General features: G+C 43.8%; 3 protein-coding genes across 3 annotated transcripts; 1 reads left to right on the top strand and 2 right to left on the bottom strand.

Moving 5' to 3' along the window:
- Window positions 1–1,052: 1,052 nt before the first annotated feature.
- LOC120651141 lies at window positions 1,053–1,906 on the bottom strand. Its single transcript, XM_039928533.1, has 2 exons — window positions 1,555–1,906; window positions 1,053–1,480 (listed from the first exon to the last, which is right to left on the bottom strand). The coding sequence occupies exons 1-2, from the start codon at window positions 1,720–1,722 to the stop codon at window positions 1,109–1,111; spliced, it is 540 nt and encodes a 179-aa protein (XP_039784467.1). The 5' UTR covers window positions 1,723–1,906; the 3' UTR covers window positions 1,053–1,108.
- Window positions 1,907–3,443: 1,537 nt separating this feature from the next.
- LOC120678384 (protein TIC 21, chloroplastic-like) lies at window positions 3,444–6,607 on the bottom strand. The gene is made up of 4 exons (XM_039959589.1): window positions 6,238–6,607; window positions 5,151–5,408; window positions 4,625–4,825; window positions 3,444–3,818 (listed from the first exon to the last, which is right to left on the bottom strand). The coding sequence occupies exons 1-4, from the start codon at window positions 6,514–6,516 to the stop codon at window positions 3,687–3,689; spliced, it is 870 nt and encodes a 289-aa protein (XP_039815523.1). The 5' UTR covers window positions 6,517–6,607; the 3' UTR covers window positions 3,444–3,686.
- A 1,568-nt stretch (window positions 6,608–8,175) lies between these two features.
- Window positions 8,176–21,943, top strand: LOC120678318 (glycerophosphodiester phosphodiesterase GDPDL7-like). The gene is made up of 21 exons (XM_039959471.1): window positions 8,176–8,429; window positions 8,531–8,591; window positions 9,336–9,430; window positions 9,511–9,544; window positions 14,538–14,834; window positions 15,021–15,130; window positions 15,217–15,718; window positions 15,895–16,299; window positions 16,421–16,560; window positions 16,673–17,153; window positions 17,363–17,532; window position 18,446; window positions 18,727–19,021; window positions 20,135–20,207; window positions 20,331–20,443; window positions 20,532–20,616; window positions 20,746–20,818; window positions 21,001–21,056; window positions 21,197–21,262; window positions 21,369–21,434; window positions 21,535–21,943. The coding sequence occupies exons 1-21, from the start codon at window positions 8,355–8,357 to the stop codon at window positions 21,619–21,621; spliced, it is 3,285 nt and encodes a 1,094-aa protein (XP_039815405.1). The 5' UTR covers window positions 8,176–8,354; the 3' UTR covers window positions 21,622–21,943.
- Window positions 21,944–25,227: the final 3,284 nt, after the last annotated feature.

Raw genomic sequence — 25,227 nt, 5'->3', positions numbered from 1 at the left:
CAGATTTTTTGTTATTTTTTTTCGATTATGGATAAATAAGATATATAATTTACTATGTAAATTCATAATCTTGTATTTAACATTGATCTTGTAAAGATTCATAAAAACTAAACCTCAAATTTATTTCTCAAATAATATATATAAAAATTCGAATACGGATTGGATACGGATACGAATCTTTTTTCACTTTTTTAATTGTAGGGAGTAAATAATACATAAAAAAATTTATACAAAATTTTATTCTTAGAGTAATAATACGCTTGATAATATAAAAAAAGATTAGCATAAAATTTTAAGCATATCTATTTTAAAATATCAAATTTGTTCTAAAAATTTGGATGTTTAGATCCATCCTTAATCCCTGGCCATCTTTTTGATTTCCGAAGGGGGTGCGCGTGTGTCGTGTCCACCCTGCCGGTTGCTTTGGCCCGGCAGCGGTTTGGTTGGTTCGGCGCTCGCGCGCGCGGGCAATGGATGGACGGATCTGCGTGCAAGTCCGCCGCTGCCAGCGCCGCCGCGCAACTGAATGCGGCTGGCGTGAATACGGCGGCAGGTGGCGACGAGATGGGGTTGGGATAACTGGTAAGGGCGTTGGCCGGGTCCGGTACCGGTATACCGGTCCGGTTTGGCCGGAAACCGGTCGGTACCGGTGGAATTCAAATTGGGTAGTTCAACCGGTTTGTACCGGTATACCGATGATTTGAGAATACCGGTATACCGGCCAGTTAGACTAGTATACCGCCCGGTGTGGCCAGTATACCGGTGATTTAAAGAAATTTTCCGACGGTTACAAAATAGATCCCCGGTGTGAAATAAAAGGAAATTTCGGCATGAGCTATGCAAATATTAATATAAATGACCACACTAAAGCAACAATTTATAATTATGTATACAAATACAATAGTAATAAGCGTGCATACAAATACGGAGTCATACACTTATACACATGAAATAAAAGTTCAACGTAGGTATGGGAAGACCCCCATTTGTGACGTGGTTTGGTATTCGGCGGTGGACATCAAAGCGATACCTCGCACTCTAAGCAGGTCAGCCTTATAGTGTTACCAAGTTTGGCCCGTCCACGCCGATGTTGTCTGCCATTCCTGAACTAACATAGTGTAAAAATGAGGGTCTTCCCATTCGTACACCCATCTCGTCGGTGACTGCATGCTGATGTCAGGAATGGGGTAGTGAAAAGAGTGCTCGGAATCGCATCTCTCATCATTGTATTCAACTGACCATGATTGTGTAACCAATTTGAAATTCGCTTGCACTGCTTGATCATAACACCATATTCAGGCCTTCGAGCTATATCCTTCAACATCAAATTGACGGTGTATGCTAGACAAGGTGTCCAAGCTATGTGTTCATACACCTCAATTAAAAGTTCCTTGCATGTTTTCTTGTAGTTCGAGCCGTTGTCGGTGACTACGTGCACGACATTCTCCGGTCCAATCTCTTCCACCACCTTTCGAATCTCCTGCAAACAAAGACATATTGTTTAGTAACATATCAAAACATAGTCAATGTGAATGGAACATGTTTAGGGACTACCTTGAACAAATATGCAGCATCTTGAGTTCTTCCACTCGCATTAATAGATTTATGGAACCACGTGACCTCTGCAATATGGAAAAACTTTGACCAAGCTTTACCAATAGCTTCCTTTGCATTCTTACCCTTCTGCGTCCAGGAGCCTGTATCAATCCTTGGTTGCGTCATTCCTCTTCTCCCACCACCTGCCAAGTTATAGTCCTCCACCACAGGACTCTCCCTCTACGAAGTGGTCCTTCGAAACATCCTCTGCATAACATTCCCCCTCGTCGAACCACTACCCCTTCCACGCTCATATGAACCTCCTCTCTGTTCCACCCTTTGTTGGAATTCTGCTTCCGCTCTCGATAGATCCATGGCATGTTGCACCTGAGCCTCCTCATCTTCTTGATCACCGGGATAGTTTCCCTCCGCTGCAGCCTTCTCCCGTCTCAACCTCTCTCGGGCCCGGTCAGCAGTTGCCTTCTTTGCCCTATCCAACTCACGCTGAAAGAAGTCCCGCACATCAGGTGGCACATTCATGCAATGGACCACCTCTACCCCGCGCCCAGCCAAATGTTGTTTCAATCTAGTCGCACCACCTCCTCCTTTCTGCGTACGACAATAGTTGCATCGCCATCCGGGATAAAGATTTTCACCGTGTTCCCATACAACATCTCTCCCTGCCATTGTCTATCTGCATACATAGACAACAAAAACATATCATCTAATATTCTAACTCCTAATTCATAGTGTCAAAAATCATCTAATACACCTAAATCAAATCTACCTAAAACCTACTACATAGTGCAAAAAATCATCTAATACAAATAAATCTTACCTACATTCTAAATACACCTAAGTCATACACCTAAATCCTAAAATAAATCATATAATACTCTAAATCATAGGGCAAAAAAAAATTACCTGGCGGCGGCTTACCGCCGCTTGTGGGCGGTTTACCGCCTATCCGGGCCGGTAAACCGACCTCCCCAAGAGGCTAACCGATAGGGACCGGTAGATCTGCTACCGGTCCGGCTTACCGGTGTATCTAACCGGCTAGCTGAGCTCCGCGGGCGGCTGGCCGGAGTCGGGCGGCAGACGGGGCGTGCTGGCGGCGGACAGTAGCGACTAAGGGGGGAGCAGACTGAGGGGGGCACGAGTGAGGCTGTGGGATACTGGGGGAGGTTAACTGGCCGCTACCGCGCGATGTGCCTTAATAGGCTGTCGGTTTTTCTGTTTTTCTTTTTTGATTTAACTTCTAAATTCCGCAAACTATACTAAATGAACGAATTTTTGAGAAAATTTGACAACATTAGATTCATCGCACCTTGGAGTATTTTTAGGAATTTTTTAAGAATTTTCCATCTTTTTAAATTTAAATTTGAATTTGGGCCGGTTTGGTACAGCCCAAACCGGAGTCGGGCCGGACCGGTAACCGGTTTGACTAGTAACCGGTCAAACCGAAGTGGTTCCCACCGGTTTTGCAAACCCTCGACACGGGCGGGCTCGGCGAAGCAATGTGATGCGCATGCGAGCGGGGGCGAGGCCGCACGCGGTCGCCGGATTCCAGCGCCCCCCCCCCCCCCCCCCGCCCCGCAAGCGGACAACTGGGAGGACGCGGGGACTGCCACGGACGGGGTGAGAAAGGAGAGCGTACCCGAACACAAGCATCATAGATTGGCCGGATGGCCGTAACCGCCTCCCGTGCCGGGCTGCCGGCACGGTCACGGGCAGCGGCACGGACGAGGGGACTGTAAAGAGCGGTGGGTGGTGGTGCCCCCCCCCCCCCCCCCCCCCCCCCCCCCGCCGCGCGCGCGCCAGATGAGGGCTGGAGCAGCAGCGTTCGCCACCTCGAGGCCCACCAGGCTTTTCCGGCTCCAGTCACACCGCTCGGAGTTGAGACCAGCTAAGACAGGTAACAGCGGTCAGCAACGAGCCTGCCACCTTTTTTTTCTCTCTTCGAAACGAGTCCATCACTTTGCTCCACATGTGATTATCAAGTGCTCGGGCTCACGCTCAGCGGGGATTACGCAAACACACACGTTGGTGCACCACTAATTAACGCAAAAGCATCGGTGTTGTCAACCCTGATGCTAGTTCTACATACAAATCCGGAACAAACAGGTGCAGGCCGTTCTTGGACTTCGCCTTCAGGCCCGCGCAGCGGCAGGGGCAGGGGCTGCTGGGGCGGCTTCTGCTGGGGGCGGCAGGGACACCGAGCGCAGCAGCTCCAGGGTGCTCGCGAGCCCCAGGAAGTGCGACAGGATGGTGTTCGCCGAGGCCTGCTCGTGTGTCACAAATGACAAAGTTTAGTTGTACATTAATATGACTGTTGTAACCACAAACATTGATAGTCTGTTACTGATGCAAACATTTATAACTTTACCTGCCTAATAATGATTTTTACCATGATTACTGATTTCGAATAGGTGATGCCTGCATGATTCTAAATGCTGACTCCTAGTGTTATTTACATTGTCAGGCTGCAGGCTGAATTAAGTCCCCGGACTAAACTTTAATCCCTACCCTGTTTGGATGGAGGGACTAAAAGTCATTAATGCAGCTGCATAATGAGAGGGAGAGGGGGCTTTTAGTCCCCTTTAGCCACCCCTTAGAGACTAATGGTCTAAAGTATTTAGTCCCTCTTTTAGTCCCTATGTTTGACTCCCTAGGGACTAAAAAGGAACTAAACTTTAGTTGCGTGGATCCAAACAGGGCCTAATTTTAGTGTTGTTCCTAGACGTAAGGATGTCTTTCACATGTGGGTCTGGTACTATCTAATATGCTAGGTAGAACAAGGGATTACTACAGAACATAGCAAGGAAAAAAAGTCTCTGAAAAAAATGATAATATGGTGTATGTTGGAACTTGGAAATGTGATTTTCACTACCCAAACATTTAGTGAACTCTACAGATGTATTCTTTTCAGGCAAAATGATGTTAAGTGCAGTAGTAAGACAGAGGTCACGAGGCTGCTAGGGTAGTGCTAAAACAAGAGAATAGCTCCATTGGACTGATTGTTACAGATTCAAATTTATAATGACATAATAATTCATGCCAAATGGTAAAATTAGTGAACAAGGTGTACCTGGACTAGGAAAACATCCAGAGCCAAAACGGGGCTCTGGCCTGGGGTAGCCTGATAATAGGGTACTGCAGAGGTTGTGAGAGCTTTTGCTACCAAAGCACCAACAGTTGCCTGCATCCCCAGAACAGCAGCGCCCATCCCGAGAATATTAAGCACAATGCCATTTTTGAGACTCTTAACAACATCAGCGCGTGGAGGAGCCTGGGAAGCAATTCACAGTTCCATTTTAAGTTTCAAAAACATATCAGAAGAAGCATATCAAGCTTGCTATGCAAAGTTATCTAAAATACAAAATCTGACAAAAGTAGCTACAGGTCATCTTTGTGATGAATAACATGATGTGAAAACACCAGTTCAGTTATCAAATGACAGAAGCAGGAATGGCAGTAGGCAGGTAAAAGATAAGAGATGAGTCAAAGCTAGTGTGAAAGGAGATGCAATGTAGTTCTTTCATGTGAACTAGTTTTTTGTACGATGTTGCTTACGATGTACAAATTAGGTAACAGTTGAGGAAAAAAGAGAGTACCTTAGCAGGTTCTTTTGCTGTTCTTCTAAGCCTTTCAGAGAGACGAATATAACCAAATGACCAGAAGACTGAAATAAAAGCAGCAGCAATACCAGCAGCAGTTGCATAGAATGTAAAGGGTGAAGTCACCTTCCCCGTCACAACAGTAGAGAAGGACAAAATTCCAGCAGAAACAATTGTGCACACCAACTGGGACCAGAACCCAAAGGTACCCAAATTCTTGAAGTACCTTGCTGTTTTCTCTAGTCTCCTCATAACCTGTCCATTCCGTCCATAGAAACGAATCAGAGAAAGACCAATATTTCAGAATCATAGTGCATGTTCTGGACCATATAGAGATGAGCCAGAGAAAACATAACGAATTTAATCACATCACCATGTAAAAGTACAAAATAATTCAAACTAGAAGCTTGCACAGGTTAACAACCACATTGTAATAGAAAAACGACAGTTTGTTAAAGAATAGGAGTTACAACTATGTTTTTCATGTAAGTTATTTAAACAGATCCATAAGTACCAGAAGGTATGAATCATGAAGTCGTAGTAAGAGCATGGATCTGGACTGCAAGCATGCCTTCAAACAGAAAGTATATTTTATAACCAGATGCCTCTTCAATCGGGAAGGGCAAGTGCAGAAAGAAAAGTTCCAACCAGAAATTATGCACATTTTCAAAATCACTGATGAGCAATGATGGATTCTGAAATCAATGCTACAATGCAACTGTAGAGTGGAGAATGGCCACTACTGAACTACCAACAAAGATCTACCCCTAACTAGCTCCCAAGAATTTTGTTTGCATTCCTTATCCATAGGTTGTAACAATTCCTCTACATGAGAAACATACACGCACAGCTTCCCATGCCCAAAAATCCATCCTGCCAAGTGCATTTCCTTAAACAAGAAACCATCTACGTAATCCAACTGAATACAATTCTTGACGATTTGAGCACCAAAATCTCAATAAGGTTGCCAGTAAGCACACAATTCCTCAATTTAAACCATCACATAAACCCTACTTCATCCACGGAGCACAGCTCGGGCCGTTGAGTCGATAGATCAGAGGAAGGTTAGGAAGTAGCCAAGCACCTGCTCGTGCTTCACCCGCTCCACCTCCTGCTCGGTGGGTGGAGGCGTCGGGTAGAGTGGTCCCGGCGAGGACGGGGACGAGGACGAGGACGGCGCCGCCGCCGCCACTGTGAGGGGCCGCCGGGCGCATCCGCGGACCCCCAAGCTGAGGCGACCGGCGGCGCCGAGTAGAGAGCAGCGGGCCTGCGGCGGATACGCGGGCGCGGAAACCGCGGGATGCCTAAGCATCGCCGCCGCCGCCGCCGGCGCGGGCCGAGCGGGGAGGAGGAGCGCCTGCATTTTGCGATGGCGAATTGGCGATGGCGATGCTGTCCCTACTCCCTACTCCCTCGTGAGACCTGTTGCACAAACCTCCCTATCTAAATTTGTTATTTTCCTGGGCGCTACCAAAGGCGTCTATGGGGCTGTTCGGCTGATCCAGTGAATAGTATTAGGCTGGTAGAATGAATAGTATTATGTGAGAGGAGATAAGTCGAGACAAGCCAAGATTGGATCAGCCGAAAAGCCCCTATGGTTTTAAACACCATGGTTCAAACGGATTCAAAAAAGAGCCTATGGTTTTAAAAATGGTTTGAAATATAGGTAAAAAAATTCTGGAACATATATTGGATCCTTGCTACTAAAATCTTACAACAACAATGCCCAAACGATGTGATTTTTTTACCAAGACCCTTAGACCATAAAATTGGGCTTTCCAGCCCAAATATCTTTCTTTGACAAAGATCTTTTTACTGCATCATGGACGTCTATTTATATTTTTGCCGTGAGTTAGTTTTATGATGTTGATGGTGGGGTGGGGTGGGGTGGGGGTGGGGACGTGAAATGACACTAGCTGTGATGACACTCCTGTTCTTATAATTATATAATTATACAATATTTTGATTTTTTTTCTAAATGTATTTCGATATAATATATTCGTTACCTATATTATGATTTGTAAGTACTCTCTTGCTTATTGTTATATGTCGCTATTTGGTCGTGTGGAGAGATAATCTCTTATGCCCGACACTTCTTTTTATCGAGGCTGTGATGAGCACCGCATCCTGACTTTTTAAGAGCGGACAACCGCGTATGAAGAGAACGAAACGTAGATCGTGGTTATAGTCGTGTTGTCATGTATATATTTTCTAAACTTGGCAACCATATGTTATGTATTTGATGATGAGTTGACTTTGACACTTCACATTATGCGGATATGTTTGCCTAAATTATGCTATACATATATTTTGTATCTTCAAAGGAGGAATCTATTCCTAACATATGCGATTAGAATTTGTCCAATCACAGGCGCCGAGCACCCCCATCCTCGGCTCTGGCGCCACCTCCGTCGCTAATCATCTCCGACACGAGCTCTCTCGCTGATCCCTAGCCCATCTGATGTCAAGCCGTTGCCTTGCCACCGACTGCAACCCACCACCTCTAGTCTTCCCTTCCACCCCTCCCTCCTCTTTTCTAAGGGCGCCAGTCCCTCTCGAAGTCTGGCCACTGCAGCCCGACAGGGAAGATGAACAATGCCTCTGCGATGTCATGAGCTCTACTCGGATATGCGATCAATAGATTTTTCCTTTTCAAACACCAAAGTGAATAACTAATATAGATAATTCAGATGAGGTCAAAATACGAGAGAATGTGGAAACTATCACTAGTATTAAAAATAGCAAAAAGAAGTTTATGGGACTTCAGGTAATCAAATTATCATGGTTGCGACATCACAATATTGCTCTTATGATTTTAAAGTAAAAATGACTTGAGTTGAAACTCGAACTGTAGAGACAGGAAAATGAAAAAAAAACTGACTGTTAAAGAAAAGAACAAAAAAGAAAGAGAATGACGAAATTGCAGTATATCAGTGCGTCGAGGATGGGAACCTGTCGCCAGGGAGGCGAGCCACGCGGCCGTTCATCCTTCCATCTGACGGCCGTGAACCCGTGTCCGCCCTTGCTCCGCCGCATCCGCACAAAGCGCAACACGCGGCCACAGGCCACAAGCCCCCGACGCCTCCACCTTCCCCGTGCCGCCGCGAGCGTCCTCACTCAGCCCCCCAGCACCGCCTCAGCACGGGCGCCGCCGCCGCCGCCGCCCGGTCCCGCCCTCCCGCCTCCGCCTCCGCCGCCCCCATGGCCGCCAAGTGGGCCCAGAAGACCGTCGTCATCCCCGCGCAGCGCCGCGGCTGCCACCTCATCACCCCCAAGGTCCCGCCCAGCTCTCTCCCACCCTCGGCTTTTCTCGTCCTCGCAGCGCGTGGTCCTTGGTACTGAGACTCCCCTGATGTTCGTTCCTCCGGGTGCTGCAGATTCTGAGGGAGATCGAGGGCGACCTGTCCGGGTTCAAGTGCGGGCTCGCTCATTTCTTCCGTATGTGACACGCCCCTACTTATGCAATTCCTAGGCGTTTCCTTGTTCGCCTTTTATTACTTAGATGCCTTAATTGGCCGGTCAGTTGCAGCGTTGATCTGGATAGTTTTCTGTAGAAACCGACAGGGTGCAGGAGAGACAGGAAGGATTGAAATAAACCGAATTGAAATTTTGTTACACTACATTAAAAATTTACTAATTTAGTAGCCTCAACGTGTCTGCTAGAGTGATAGTAAAATCACTATGTTTATTAGGTGTATGTGTATTCAGCAGAACTTTAGGGGTCTTAGGGACGCTTATGAAGCGCTGATATGTAAAATTTGTGTGTTGTTGGCATTTAGGGGGTGGAAGTTCCATGTAGTCAGCTGGAATGGAACTATAAATATCATCATTCATTTTTTGCGGCATGACCTGGAGCAGTAGGTTGGGTGTGGTTTCTTACTTATAAGAGATAGCGATATATGCTTAGGCATAACTAATTGAAGTTGCAGCCTGATAGCACAGCAATTCAGTGCTGGTTCAGTGTGTTACATGCATAAAGAAGAGATTCAACGTAGCCGTGTACATACGTCAAGGCACATTCATGATAGCGATATACTAGCAAGAAGTTTGGCTAATTTGTGTTGCAACTCGTGGACTGCTTTTGTTGCCAGTTTGTCACTATTGACATTCATGTTCAAAGCCGACAAGCATAGCAAGTGTCAATTGTATTTTAGTAGTAGTGAAATTGTTTTTGTTTTGCAGTGCAGCACACAAGCGCTTCCCTGACCATCAATGAGAACTATGACTCTGATGTGCAGGCTGACACTGAAACTTTTCTTAACAGAATTGTCCCAGAGGTCAGTGGCCCAATTTTTCCTCTTCTTATTTAAATGGTAAAAATTTAATTCTTGCTTCATTATGTGTTCATGGTTCTCAGGGCCACAATGCTCCTTGGAAGCACACTATGGAAGGTTAGTTAAGTCTCCAGTCTCCACTGTGTTATTTTGCCCTCTTTGTGATAAACTGTAAAAGTTATGTTCTAATTTGCAGGACCAGACGACATGCCAGCACATATTAAGTCGTCAATGTTTGGTTGTGCCTTGACGTATGTATACCCTTGTTGTTTAGTCCCAACATTATGTTCTTCATCTATTGTGTAATAATTATAGGTTGCATCTTGTGCTCTTATCAGGATCCCAATAACTGATGGGCGTCTCAATATGGGCACTTGGCAGGTATCCTTTCACAATTGATCATCTGATGTTCAAGCTTAGTTCCATTTTTCCAATTTGCATTGGTGGTTCGAAATTAGTGAAAACCCTTGCTCGTAGGAGTCATCTAGTTAACAAACTGCCTGTTTGAGATTGCCAAATCTTACTTGGGGTTTACTCGACTGTTTCAGGGTATATGGCTGTGCGAACACCGTGACCATGCCAACCCTCGCAAAATTGTGATTACTCTTAATGGAGTCTAACTTCAAGATCGTAAATGCTGGCAGGAAATAGGGCAAATGCAATTTGGACCTGAATGTAAAGTTATAGTTCTATTTCAAGTGTACCATGTATTGTGTTGAGTGTAACATACGGTTGGATACTAGAAATTCCAATAAGTCAACTGCTATTGTTTTCTATGTGATTCTTGGGTTAACTGTTAGTGTTTTCTGTGTGATTCTTGGCTTAGGACATCATTATTAGGATGTTGAACTTTGATATATTTTTTTTAATCTGTGCGATAGTGAACTACCTTGCAGATTCTATAATTGTCATTTCATAGAAATTTGTGAATCTATCAGGAAAATTAAAAAAAAATCACATTCTTTGTTTCATAAGAGGGTAGTTACAACTTACAAAAGACCTTTTTTTGTAAAACAATGTGGGAAGTGGTGAACCCAAACGTTACATGTTTGGAAAATATTTTACGTGTGCTATTCTTAATGACTGCTTTGTTTCTTCGACACGAAGGTCAAGAAAGTTGCTGTTACGACTTACGACAACAGATAATAAGTTACAACAACAAAAGTAGCGGTAGGTTCTACTTGAGACGTCAAAAACTGCTCCCCCTCAATGAAAACAGCCAGCCAGATGTACACAGACGCTCCACCCCTCTAATTTTTCCCCTTTGGGAAAAGGAGCATATGGAACAAGTTATTTTTGTGAGTTGGAGCTCTAAATTAAGCTTGTTAAAAGGTGGCCATCATTCAGGTGCCCCCTAATTTTAGAAGTTTTTTCGTTGTCTGGAAATCTCCTCCTTTCTCTCCTCTCCACAATCTGATATAGGGTGCCTGCGGACCTTAGCCTTGGTGGGGCCGGAGAACAGTTTCTCTCGATTTTCTCTTGGAGTTTCATGTGAGGTACGACTCTATCATCAAACCTTTACAATTTAACTTTTACCTTGAATTTGTCTGAAATTTTACGTGCGGTGCAAGGTGTTTCCCTCCTAAATGAATTAATTGTGTTCTTTGAATGTTATTAGACCATAGTCACAAAGTTCCTGGGTCGACCGGGTCAAGGAACGGGGTCGAGGGTCGTCACTTTATAAAATTATGGTACGAAGGGGGTATACATCTATGGAACGATAAATTATTATGTGGGACGCGACCCTGATTCATCGGGGTCGATATCTTCGGGTCGATAAAGACAAAAACTATATATATGCTACTAATGAAGAAACTAATCTGCACAAGCATATAAGAAACATATAAAAGAGTATATTTAGACCATGCTACACGTACTCAGCTCATTGTCTAACAAAAACCACACCAATCCCCTGTCCTTAAACTCCTTATCCCAATTAAATTTGCTAGCAATGGGGCTGCGACCCCTTTCAAACCGGGACACGATCCAACCTTGAATGGGACACTGACCCACTTCGACCCCGACCCTCGAATCGGAACGACGTTCCCGGATCGAGGGACGAGACATCGACCCCGAATCATGTGACTATGTATTAGACTTTCACTCTGATGTTTGTTTTAATTCTTTGTTGCTGCTCACTAGTGGCGGACCTAGACTTTAAAAATTGAGTTTACATAACATCTAAATTGTTTTTTGCACTTAATCATATTCTAAATAAAAGTCACTATAACTAGTTTGAAACATATATTGTTTTCAAGCTAAAAGTCATTACTTAAACATACATTCTATCCCTCTTTAAACAATAGCTTCTCAAGATTAGATAATACAGATTTCACATGCTTTGTGTATGGACGTCTACTGCTTTATATGATTTTTTATGATACTAGAAAATATACCTGTGCATTGCTACAGGTGATACTGTGAAACATTGATTTACCTTATCGGTTTTCATCATGATATAATTAAATTTCACATGACAACATCTCGATCAAAATCCTTTCAAACAAAATTTTGACTTCTAGCACTTCTTAGCACTTTCATACATGCCACCCATCCCCCTTCCTAAAAAAATTTTCTTGTCATCCTTCACGATGCTGGCTGTTGCGAGTTGCGACCTTGACTTTAGCAACGACGAAGGTGCCCACTATATTAGCATGCGTGCTCGTCACGACAACGTGGTCTGATGAGCGAGCCAACCCTTCTTTTGCCCGCCAAATGTTCGCTCGCCGATGTTGTCACCAACTTTGTTGCGTGGTTACCTTGTGAAGCCGTCTCCGTGTTGGTGGCGCGCTATACTTCATCCTTCTCACGTCATTTCCCTTCCTCTCTTACTAATCATCTGTATATAAGGAAGATAAGGTGACATCAATTCCAAATCGGAGGAGACTACAATCTAGACGTTAACTCCGTCCACTTTCAATTCTGCATCTAGTTAGATTTTAATGACCAAAATCAATAATAAATTATAAATATAGTCAGCTATTTATAAATAAGTGGGGATATTATTTGAAATATTAGGAGCCAATATTTTATAAAATTTATAATAAAATTAATAAAATATAACTTTCTATACTCCATTTTGAAAACATATTTATTTTATTGCAAAGCACTATGCTAAAAAGATCAATGCTAATAAGATGCTCCAACTGGTGGATCATAAGATGCCAACCTTTTCAATATTTTTGAGACTGTCAATCGAAATATCAAATGTAATAAGCATTAAGTCAGATGGTTCATATCACTATTTTTCTTAGTCACATTTCTTAAGTCGTTGTCCAAAGTTGAGTTGGAGAAGATACCCTAACTTATTTGTTAGATATATATTTTGTAGATATATGATGTTTTCCTCATCGGAATTTTGCTGATTATTATTTATATGGAATTCTATCTTCTCACTTTATTCGCTAAAGTTTCATATTGTGTGTACTTACGTAAGCTTTGGATCAATAACCAACATTGAAAAGATTGGTCCAATACGATAATAATTAGTTGAGAGCCCAATTTAATTGGTATAACATGTTTATGTCGCTAAATAGGGTATTACCAAAAGGTGATCAATTTATTTTATTATTTCATCTATTATATTAAAAAGAAAATATATTAGTATAAAATAAAAGGAAAGATAGTTATTGAAATAAAAAGCATCATGACTAGCTGATTTATACCTGCTGAGCATTCACTGTTCACTCTTACTCTTAAGTAGGGTTATCAGAAAAGCTCAAGATTCAGGAGCTATTTATAAACTTGCTAAAATTCAATTCAACCTAAGATGAAACTCGAGTATTTCGGTTTGTGTGGCACTTGCATGCACCATGCTACCTTTATTAATTAAATTTCCAACATAAAAAATTAAAATAATATAGCTATAGGATAGCGCCATGCATTAGCTAGCGAGCTACTATGTTGCACAAACTAAAATAGGTACAAAATAATACTCCTTCTATTCTCTTTTCTATTTTGATAGTTCTATTTCATCTTGGTATAATGATCAAGAAGAACTTTGCTTATCATCTCGCAGTCATAATTTTTCATTTTTGATGTTACTTTATACTTACACTAGTATTTTTTCAAGAGAGTTACTCTGCATGGGAGTTGAACGGTCATCCATACTATTCTCAAGATGTCAATTTAATGAGAACAATTCAGTTTTGAAAATATGACTGTCAAAAGAAAATAGATAGAATAAAGCTAAATGTTCAGTTATACTTCATTTTTATTTATTTATAAATTAAATTAAATCTATCTTTTAGACTAATCTTAGTATATAGTTTTATTATACTATTTTGAATCCTCTATAAATTTGGTAACCGAAACCGATGCTCACCCGCCCTCCTGCTCAGGGCCTCACGTTCATCTCCTCCCTCTGTTTCTCGTCTCAAACCTTCTCTCGAAAAGAAACTCTCTCCTGATCTCCTCCCTTGCTCGAAATCTTCCTTCCCTGGCGGCGACGAGCGCATCCTCCAGGTATGCCGCGCCCGCCCCTTCTCTTGTGCTGTGCGAGACGGAGCACCCCAAAGCCTAACTTGGATGGCTCTAAAAAAAAAGCCTAACTTGGATTTCGTTTGCAAGAACAAGAATTATCGGGTGTACATGTGTACACCCATGTCCTATGCTGGGTCCGCCCCTGCTGCTCACTTTCTTGGTTTATGCATGGCTGTTCTTTGTTTTTCCGGTTATTGTCTGAATTTCTGAAGTGCCTGACGGCTCCCTGTTCTTTTTGGAAAAAAAGTAGCTGATAATTCTTTAGTCTTTGCGTCGCATTCTTGTAGAGCATGGTTCTTGTACGGGTGTTTTCCCGGAGCTCACAAAATTTGTGCTGTAATGCAGGGTGCTCCTCCTGACCAAATGGGAGCAAGCTATCCTCACATGTTTTTGATCCTCTTACTGCTTCATGGAGCCAATGCTGCTTCGAAGGCTCCAGCAGGGCCAAAATGGCAGACTCTGAGCGGTATCCTATTTCTATTTTGTTTCTTTTGTCGTTATTCTTTCACTTATCAAGGCTTTCAAGCATTTGTTTTGTTTTACCTGCCATTTCAAGATTCAAGCTCTCTGATGTGCAATTGCAGCGCCATGTCGCCAAGCTGCTAATGTTCGTGCTATCATCCTACAGGTCGTCCCCCTCAAGTTGTAGCTCGAGGAGGATTCTCTGGCTTGTTTCCTGACTCGAGCCAGTTTGCCTACCAGTTTGCTTTGTCGACCAGCTTGCCTGACGTTGTTCTCTTCTGCGATCTGCAATTCTCAAAGGACAGCATGGGCATGTGCAAAACAGGGTTGACCCTTGACAACTCGACGACAGTCTCGGAGATCTTCCCCAAGATGGCAAAGACATATAAGGTGCACGGAGAAGATGTCCATGGCTGGTTCTCTCTTGATTTCACCGCAGACCAGCTGATTCAGAACGTCACGTGTAAGCAGAAAAGGACCCTGACCACTTTCTAACTAAACCTTCCATGCTCTATTGCTGCTCCGTATGGATGGAATTAATTTTGCCAAAAAAATAGGATAGAAATAAGATGGGACTGACAAATTTGAATTATCATTTTGCTGTTGGAATTTTTCTGACTTGACATGCTGTCCTTTGATCATCTCCCAGTGATCCAGAACATCTTTTCTCGACCAAGCACATTTGATGGCTCCATGGGAATGTACACGCTTGATGATGTTGTTGAACTCCGCCCCCAACAAATATGGCTTAATGTACAGGTAAATGTTATTTCAGTCCTTTCCTCTTCTTATTTTATCTCATGTAATGTAACATATCTAACATGACTCTGTGTTCTCTTCCACAGTACAATTCATTCTTTGTGGAGCACAAATTAAGTACCGAAGATTACATATTAGGATTACCAAAAGAGTTTAGCCTCTCTTACATCTCCTCGACAGAGATTGATTTCCTAAAAAACCTGGGTGGGAAACTCAAGAAGAGCAATACAAAGCTCATCTTCCGGTGCCTCAACGAAGATGTCATTGAGTCCTCAACCAAGAAGACGTATGGGGAGCTCCTGAAAGACCTGAAAACCGTTAAGGAATTTGCAGCTGGGATTCTTGTCCCCAAGACTTACATCTGGCCACTGAACAAGGATCAGTACCTGGAACCATCCACAAGTTTGGTCAAAGACGCGCATGCTCTGGGGCTGGAAGTCTACGCGTCTGGATTTGCCAATGATATCGTTACGAGTTACAACTACAGCTATGATCCCAGTGCAGAGTACTTGCAGTTCATAGACAATCAGGACTTCTCTGTCGACGGCGTGCTCACGGACTTCCCGCCCACCGCATCTGGAGCAATTGGTGAGAACTATTCCATGTTGGAACTGGAAGGAGCTAAAACTACTGTCCATGGAGAAAACCTGCATGATCAATGTTGCTTTGGACATGATAGAGACCTGCACATTATGCTCTAACATCATAGATGCTCACCATCTTTCGCTGGTTCATGAAATCGCAGTAATTTTGCTTTTTTGCAGCTTGCTTGGCTCATTCTAAGGACAACCCTCTACCACCTCCTGGAAGTAAGCTATTGATGTTCACTGTCACGCCGTCTTATCATCATCCTTTGTACTTATTCCCCTCTACCAATGCAGAGGACACCAGGCCGCTGATCATCACCCACAATGGGGCGAGCGGTGTCTATGCCGGGTGCACAGATCTCGCCTACAAGCAAGCGATCAGAGATGGCGCCGACATCATAGATTGCAACGTTCAGATGTCAAAAGACGGAGTGGTCTTCTGCATGCACTCTGCCGATCTCTCTTCCCAGACGACCGCGGCGACGGCTTTCGTGTCCAAAAGCTCCACTGTTCATGAGATTCAGAACAAGTCTGGCATCTTCTCGTTCGATCTGTCATGGAGTGAGATCCAAACCTTGAAGCGTACGTGAGGCACATCTGTTTGCTTGTTCATGATTTCTTTCCTTCTTTCTTTCTTTCTTATCCCAGAATGCCATGTATTTGCCCATGCACTGACATCTCCGTTCTCTTTTCTTCTGAACAGCCGACCTGTTCTCTCCGTTTGCTCAGGCAGGCCTGAAAAGAAATCCCAAAGCGAAGAATGCCGGCAAGTTCTTGACTTTGGCCCAATTCCTAGACATGGCCAAGGCCAGCAACGTCTCCGGTATACTGCTGGAAGTAGAGGTAAACAACAACATTCAGTTCATTCGACGCTACAGTTGTTTCTTTCAGTCTGTCTATTCAGAAAAAAAAAACCACCCGATCAAGCATTCTTGTGCCGGATGCACGCGTGCAGCATGCCCCGTACCTCGCCAAGAGAGGGCTCGGCGTGGTGGACGCGGTGTCCAGCGCGCTGACCAAGGCCGGCTACGACAAGGAGACCAAGCAGCAGGTGTTCATCCAGTCCGACGACTCGGCGGTGCTCTCAGGGTTCACCAAGTTCAAATCGTTCAAGCGGGTGCTCAGCATCGAGATCGAGATCAGCGGCGCCTCCAAGCCGTCGCTGGATGACATCAAGAAGGTCGCCGACGGGGTGAGGATCCACCGGAGCTCCGTGGCGCAGATCACCGGGTACTTCATGACGTCCTTCACCGACACCGTCGGCAGCCTGCAGGCCGCCAACCTCACCGTGTTCATCGGCGTGCTCAAGAACGAGTTCATGAACCTTGGCTTCGACTTCTTCGCTGACCCGACGGTCGAGATCGTCACCTACTCCTCGGCAGTGCTGGCTGATGGGCTCGTCACCGACTACCCTGCCACTGCAGCTTCATACTTCAGTGAGTATCCGTCTGACAGCCTCACAGGCAGCAATGACCACTGAACATTCACAAGTAATTTCAGATACCACGATACCAAAGAATTTTGCCAGATTTAGAGTTACTAAATCTACTTCTTAAAAAAAAGAGTTACTAAATCTGTTTCAATACCTGTTTGCAGTCTACAAAATTTCAGAAGAAAAAAAAATCTTACCATCTATGAACCGCAGGGAGTCCATGCAGTGACATGAGCCTGAACCTGAGCTACTCGATCCTCCCAGCACAACCTGGCGCCCTGGTCCACATCGCCGCCCCTGGGGCGCTGGCACCGGCGGCAGGGCCGGCGCCGGTGCTCGAGCCCAAGGACGTCGTGGACCCTCCGCTGCCGCCTGTCAAAGCTGTGATCACCGCCGCCGACGCGCCGGCGCCGGGGGCCGCCGACAACACCACCTCGGCGGCGAGCTCCAGCGCCGGGAAGAGCCTCTTGGGCGCCGGCATCGCTGCCCTCTTGTCCCTGAGCTTCCTGCACTGATCCTTCTTCCATGGTTACCGGCATTGCACGCACCACCACTTTTCTTTTTTGTTCTCCGAGTTTCCCCATCCTCAAGTGTGCTGTAACATAATGTTCTTGAAATAGATATGCGATTGTCCTTAAACCTGCACAGAAATACAGATCAGAAAAAAAAGTTAACCCTGCCCATTCATGCTTGAATGCCACAACCTGAACATAAAATTTGTGCTTTTTTAATTTTCGTTTAGCACTGTAGCTCATCACTTGACATTTGGAAAACTGGAAAATCAAGGCGAGAAAAACACAGCAATAGTTTTTTTTGCGGGTATAATTTTTTAAAAAAACCCAGCAATAGTTCACAGCTGCACCACAGCAACAGGGAGGTATGGCACGATTTTATTTGAGTAAAAATTCAGCAAAATTTTGGACTGCCCTAATGGTAATTCCGTTTTATTTGCCTCATATGAGTAAATCAAATACGCATCTCAAAAGAAAACTTGAGTAAATTAAATCAAATACGTACACGGCATATTCCGTTTCCGGCTGGATAGAGCAACCTGCTTGCCGCCACACAACGTACACTGGCGTGGCGCCGATGCACACCGCACACGCCACCTCCTCCTCCCATGGCGACGGTCGCCGCGCGCTTCGGGTCCCTGCCGCCTCCTCCTCCTCGCCCGTGCCGCCGCAGCCGCGCGGCCTTCCCCGCCGGAGCCCGGCGCTCCGCCGCCGCTGCCCGCGGTCGCATTAGGAGGTTAGTTTTTTTCTCTCTCTCTTCTGGAGCTTCTTCTAGCAGGACCAGAGTCTGAATTATAATTGTTCCGTAGATTCATGAAATTTCTTGCAGATAGAGCAAATTATGATCTTTAAGTAACCGACTCTTATAGATTTAGGGCCGGCTTTAGCAGACAATGTTAGCTGAAAGGGATGTTTTTTTAAGGATGTGTTAGCTGCAATGTGATTGTTTTTTTTATTGTTTTTTGAAGGATGTGATTGTTACATTAAATGCTTTTGTGTTTCTTGCAAACATGTACAGTCTGCGCAGCTTATCCTGCTTGGCCTCTCGGACTGCAAAGGCATCAGTGTCCAGGGCAGAACCTTCTCCAGCTGGGGAAGATGCAAATGAGATTATTGATGCAGTGGAAGTAGTATCTACCACCCCAGGCGCTTCGTTCCTTGCTAAAGCGGCAGTTGCTATCGGTATTGCGGCCACCATTACTGTGATTTCACTCATCATGAAGCAGCCTTCATCATGCCCATCTTTCAGTCTGCCACAAATAGTTGATGCTTCCGCGCAGTCTGATGCAGCAGCAGCGACCATTGGATATACATTTTCTGCATTTGGGAAGAAAGTCTTAATTCCGGAGTACACACCAGGGTATGTGAATTTTGCTATATGAGCTGACATCATTTTCTGAATTACTGTTCTGTGTGCACATGTGGTAAATGTGATGGTATTATTGCTCTCAATGAATAGATACTCCAATAAATGCTATACATTGATGCCTGATGTTCAACATTTGTAGCTTGTGAGATACAAGCTGCATTTCTCCTCCGTGAACTATAATCCATAACCCTGGTCCATCAACTAGATTTTGTTTACCTTAGTAGAGCTAAACTTGCTTATTCGATTATATCTTCCCCATATTAATCTCAGACAATGCTTTAAACAACATCATATTACCCAATTTTTTCCCTCTAAGAAGTTTGTGACCTACCAATTATCTGACTGTGGAATAGTTTTCACAAACATTTGCTTTTTTGGTGTTCTTGTGTTTGTTGATTGCCAGTCAATCACTAATTAGTAAATGCAAACAAGTGCATCCATGGTTTAATTAATCCCCTTTTCTTACTGACTAGATTGCTTATCATGTTAGCATTTAAGACATATTTGTATTAGTATATTTTCCTTATCTTGTATCATTCAAGACATATTTTTACTAGTATACTTTCCTTATCTTATATCTCAGTGAGAGTTCTTTTTCATGAGTCAGGGCTTGTTGTTATCTTTTGAGTTCAATACATTGTGGTTTACTCTTATCTTTTGAGTTTTGGTTTAACAGATAATGATTTATGATTAGACATAATTATGACCCACAATATTGCGGGCTAGATAATTTTACTTTCCATGATAATTTATATATTTCTTTTATTTTCCCTTACAACTTTTAAATACACGGCATGGATGATTGCCAAATTAAGTCAATAATATCTTCCTCTTATTTGAGAACTTTTAATATGTCAGTAGCATTTGTTACCAAATGCTAAACAACATGCACAGCCTCTAGGGACAGGTTTCTCTGGGGGAAAAAAAAGTTCTCAAGTCTATCCATGGTATCGTTCTAACTGAGGTTTGCAGACAGTTCATGACGTCATCCTAAAAAGAAATGCAAATATGTGATCTATTTGGTACCCATGATTGAAGCTTGTCAGTTACTTTTTTGGCCCCATTTTCCTAATATATTGTATTGTGGATTAAAAAATTCTTCAGGTGGGTTTACTTTTGTTTGCTTATGGCTGCTGGATTTGGACTGTTTATCAGTGAAGAAGCTTTAAATGTTTGGGTCTGTCCTTTGTACTGGTACCTTCAATATGACCATGCTCAACTAAGTTTCTAACTTCATTTTCCACAAGTAGTCAGACTTCAAACACAGTGTTGAGAAGCATTTTCCCCCTTCATGATGTAGGCTGGAATTTCTTTAGCACGTACACTTTCATTGGATGGAACCTGGCAATCTCTTGTTAATTCGTTCTCGGCGAATGCACCTTATATAGTTTCTACAGTGCTATGGATTTACTGGTTCGTGCATCCTCTGTCCTCGATCTGTAGACTATTGTGCCTTCTGTTAGTGAGTACTAATGTTTTTTATGACTTGTCACTTACGCAGGGGCGTTTGTATCAGCGATATGATCCCATTCTTTCTGGGGAAGCTTTTTAGGAAAACTAAAGCATCTGAAAACATAAGCAGCAAGGTGTGAAGTAGGGGTTTATGTCACTTTATCATACACACATTAGTTCTCAGTTATACATTATAGCAAGGTGTGAATTACGACATGAAGTATTCTTGCCTTAGTGACATCTAATCACAACTGCCCTTTTAGATTGGAATTGGCAAGGAGAAAGTACTGAGCGTATCACGAGCAGTACAAAAGTATGGGAACCTAATTGGCTTCGGTATACTTCTGAACTCCCACATCGATTTTGCCAGCATTTGTAGCTCCGAGCGAAAGAAAAACAAAATGGGAAATTCTGTAGAGCACTGCATATGCACTCCACACACTGAATCTCTAAAGGCAAACTGGATGGTTGAATTTGTTCAGCACTTAAATTGGTGACGCCTATGCTGTTTGTTGCAGTTGAGAGATTTTCAATCGGTCTACGGAACCCCACAGCATTTCTAGCTGGCACATTGGTCAGTCATTTCTTTTAAAAAAAAAAAAAATTGGTCAGTCATTTCTTTTTTTTAAAAAAAAAATCTCAACCACTTACAGATAAGAGTATATATTGATCACAAGTGATTTGCGAATGACATGCTTTGGCCATTGCAAACAGGGTATCCCAGCAGACTGCTACTTCGCAGGAGTTTGTTGCGGTTGCCTGTTTACTCTTCCTATTCAGGTAATCCGCCCTTGACATCATGGCAGTCTGGTTATCTGTTACCAAAATAGCAAGAACCTCTCGCTCTTTTTATTCTGTGACTAAACAACTGGTGCTTTTTCTGCAGCTAGCAGTTGGGTTCGTCCTCCGAGAGCGGCCTGTCGTCGCACTAGCAAGCGTCGCAGCCGCCGTGGTAGAGTCTCCGTCTCCTGCACAGCCTCACTCCCTCTCCTCAACCTCTCTCCCTGCTGCCATTTCTGATGAGGCCATGCTTGTTCTGCAATGAAACCCAGGGCGTCTGCACGGCGTTCCCTTACGCCGCCGCCGCGTGCACGGCGCTGTTCCTCTACCTCCGCCGCCGGCGCGAGTCCAGCAGCTGAGAGTGCGGCGATCCTTTCCGTGGCGGGTCGGCAACTGGACACCTTGCCTTTTTCTTTTCACCACCAACCCTTGTACATCCTTGTACAACTTGAAACTTCTTTGGCTGAGTAGCTGGGCATTCCGTTTGTGTTTAAAAGGCTTGTGCATCTTTGTAATCTCTTTCTGTCTCCGATCAATTGCGTTGATCATTGTAAACATCCCACCCTTTCTTTCTGATGAAGTAGGGATTTTTGATGAGCCCTTGTTTGAATGTAAGAATACGAATTTTGTTGACCTTTACATGAACTGAAACGAAAGTGTCTTGAACAAAGCTCTTATAAATCCTTGCATTGCCTTCCACAGAACAGGCATTGATCTTTCTTTCCTTGATCTGCCATTTTCGGAGGAGGAGGTTTGGGCAACAATTTGTTCCCTCCCAGCTGATAGAGCACCAGGCCCAGATGGCTACACGGGACAATTTTACAAATCCCGCTGGCCTATAATCAAGATGGATTTCATGGCAGCCATATTGTCTCTACAGCAAGGAGATGCAAGGAAATTGGAACTACTCAATTCTGCATTCATCACTCTAATACCAAAGAAGGAAGATGCATTGGAAGCCAAAGACTATAGACCTATCAGTCTTGTGCACAGTTTTGTGAAATTGGTAACAAAACTCATGGCAAATCGCCTAGCCCCCCATCTGAACAGCATGGTTGCTACTAATCAAAGTGCATTCATACAAGGAAGATGCATACATGACAATTTTATGCTGGTACAACAGACCATCAAAGTACTGCACCGTCGCAAGATATCCAGCCTATTCTTGAAACTCGACATTTCTAAAGCTTTTGATTCAGTATCTTGGAGTTTTCTTCTTGAAATACTCTCTCACCTAGGCTTCAGTGCGACTTGGCCCGGTCTTCTCAATAACTTGCTCCGCTCAGCCTCAACTCAAGTGATGCTAAATAGTGAACCAGGGGACTTCATCTATTACCAACGAGGACTTCGACAGGGGGATCCCCTTTCTCCCATGCTTTTCATTTTGGTAATGGATGCTTTGAACAGTTTGTTTACAAAGGCTGAGTCAGAAGGTCTACTACGACCCCTCCACTCTACTGGGCATCACCTATCTTTGTATGCTGATGACGTGGCATTATTCATTCGCCCCGAAGCAGATGATTTGAAACTAACAAAAGATTTGTTACATATTTTTGGTGAGGCATCCGGACTGCAGACCAACCTTCAAAAGAGTTGTGTCATCCCTATTCAGTGTGATGGTGATATTGTGGAAGTGGTCGGTCAGTCCTTACATTGCACAACTTCTTCCTTTCCAACCACCTATCTCGGTCTGCCCATCTCTGACAAGAAACTAAGAAGAGGTGATCTTTTATCCTGGATTGAAAAAATAGCAAATAAACTCCTTGGATGGAAGGCCCCTCTCATGAACCTTGCTGGTCGAGCAGTACTTGTCCGCTTTGTCCTCACCGCCATCCCAGTTTATCTGTTGATTGCTCTCAAGGTCCCTAAGTGGTTTATCCGTGCAATAGACAATATAAGAAGAGGTTTTCTTTGGAAAGGACGAAAGGAGGCAAATGGAGGTTGCTGTTTAGTTGCTTGGGAGAAAGTTATGAGACCACTTGACCTAGGTGGATTGGGTATTCACAATCTTGAAGTCATGGGGTGGGCGCTCCAAATGCGTTGCCTTTGGTTTGGAAAGACCAACCCAAATCGCCCTTGCGCTGGCCTTGAAATACCAGTCCATCCTAATACTACTGCACTATTTGCTATATCAGTAGTAACTGCTGTTGGCAATGGAGAAAACACTCATCTTTGGACTGATCGTTGGCTGATGGGAACCAGATTAGAGGAGCTTGCACCATCTGTTTTTCAAGCTGTTCCAGCACGAGTAAGAAAATCAAGAACAGTGGCTGAAGCTTTGGTTGATCATTCTTGGGTATCTGACATAAGGGGGGCGCTGAGTTTGTGTGGTCTTATGGAGTATTTGGAACTGTGGGATGCCCTAACAAATTTTCAGTTAAACAGTACTGCAGACCAGCATCATTGGAAGTTCGAAAGCTCAGGTACTTTCTCCTCGAAATCTGCATATAGAGCTTTCTTCATTGGTTCCATTCAGTTCGAACTATGGAAATGCTTGTGGAAATCATGGGCTCCTAACAAATGCAAGATCTTCGTTTGGCTGACTGTTCGCAATCGCTGTTGGACAGCTGATCGCCTCCAAAAAAGGGGGCTCCCACATCCAGCCCACTGCTCTCTCTGTGATCAGGAAGGCGAAACAGCACAACACATCCTCATCTCGTGCGTATTCGCCCTGCAATTTTGGTTTGGCAATCTTCAATCTTTGAACATGTCCTCTTTGGTGCCCAATCGGCATGCGAAATCCTTTGCAGAGTGGTGGAGAATATCTTGGAGAAAGGTGACAAAACATAATAGAAAAGGCTTCAATTCGCTGGTTATTCTTGGAGCTTGGACTCTATGAAAGCATAGAAACTCCTGCATTTTCGATGGATCGGCCCCAAATGTTCAAGTTGCTTTACAAGCCTTCAAAGATGAATCGCATTCTTGGATTGCTTGTGGCGCTAAGGGCCTTGCAGCCCTAGCCTTAGGGAGAGCATTTTAACTATGTTAGGTGTGGTTTCTGTCTATGGTCAAGTCCTGCATCTTAGTTTGATTGTAATAGTCCTAGAAGTGTTGCAACCCTACTCCCCACTCTGATCCGGGGGGGAGTGATTCGTGTATTTGGATCTTTACTTCTTCTTAATACAAAAATACGCAGCTCTCCTGCGTATTCGAGAAAAAAGAAATCCTTGCATTCCAAGAACTAATAACGCTACAAAATTATAGCAAGCATAGTTTTTTTGTTTGAGCGTTATAGCAAGCATAGATTATGTACCAGACATGTGAATTGCTACAACGGAGAATGATCAATGATGCATACATAACGTAGGCATGGCAAGGCATATACACATTTGTAAAATCTCTCCTTTCGAATGGCTAAAAAGTAAAAACGACCAAACCTACTAGTTTTGCCCAAAGCCCCTCGAGTTCCGTGTTCCTTTCGATCGAGGCCCCGCATCACACACCACTCCACTCCCCCACCTCCGACCGCACAGGGCCCCCGAATTCGAAGGGCCCCAAAATATTAGGTATACATCAGATATAGTCATGTAAAGACTTTATTTTAGTTGATTGTGTTTGACCCAATTTGTGGCAAACATGGCCCAAATTGCTCCTAAAAGATAATCGTCATAGACATATCACTTGTCACTTCCTTTTACATGGGTGCTGCTCGGGGTCACGTGTGTGATCTCGAGTGGACCTGTCATAGCATCCCAACCTCTCCAAGATTCCGTCTTTTGGACTTAAAATCGGCCAAATAAACCAGACCCCTCAATGCTTTGTTGCTAGAACAAACTTTTTTTTTCGGAAAATTTTTTTTGTTGCTCAAACAATAAAAATTGTTCTAGCAACAAAAAATTGTTTCGGAATAAAAAACAGTTATTGGGCCTTCTGTGATAATTTAACTGACAGTCACGTGTGTGACTTGTAACATTGTGCTTTCACACATCATATCGTGCTTGCCGGCTGCTATCGCTTGGTATTCG

This window comes from Panicum virgatum, chromosome 1K (genome assembly GCF_016808335.1).
Source record: "Panicum virgatum strain AP13 chromosome 1K, P.virgatum_v5, whole genome shotgun sequence".
Taxonomy (NCBI): domain Eukaryota; kingdom Viridiplantae; phylum Streptophyta; class Magnoliopsida; order Poales; family Poaceae; genus Panicum; species Panicum virgatum.
The sequence above is the reverse complement of the archived record's forward strand: the minus strand, read 5'-3'. Positions and strand labels throughout refer to the sequence as shown.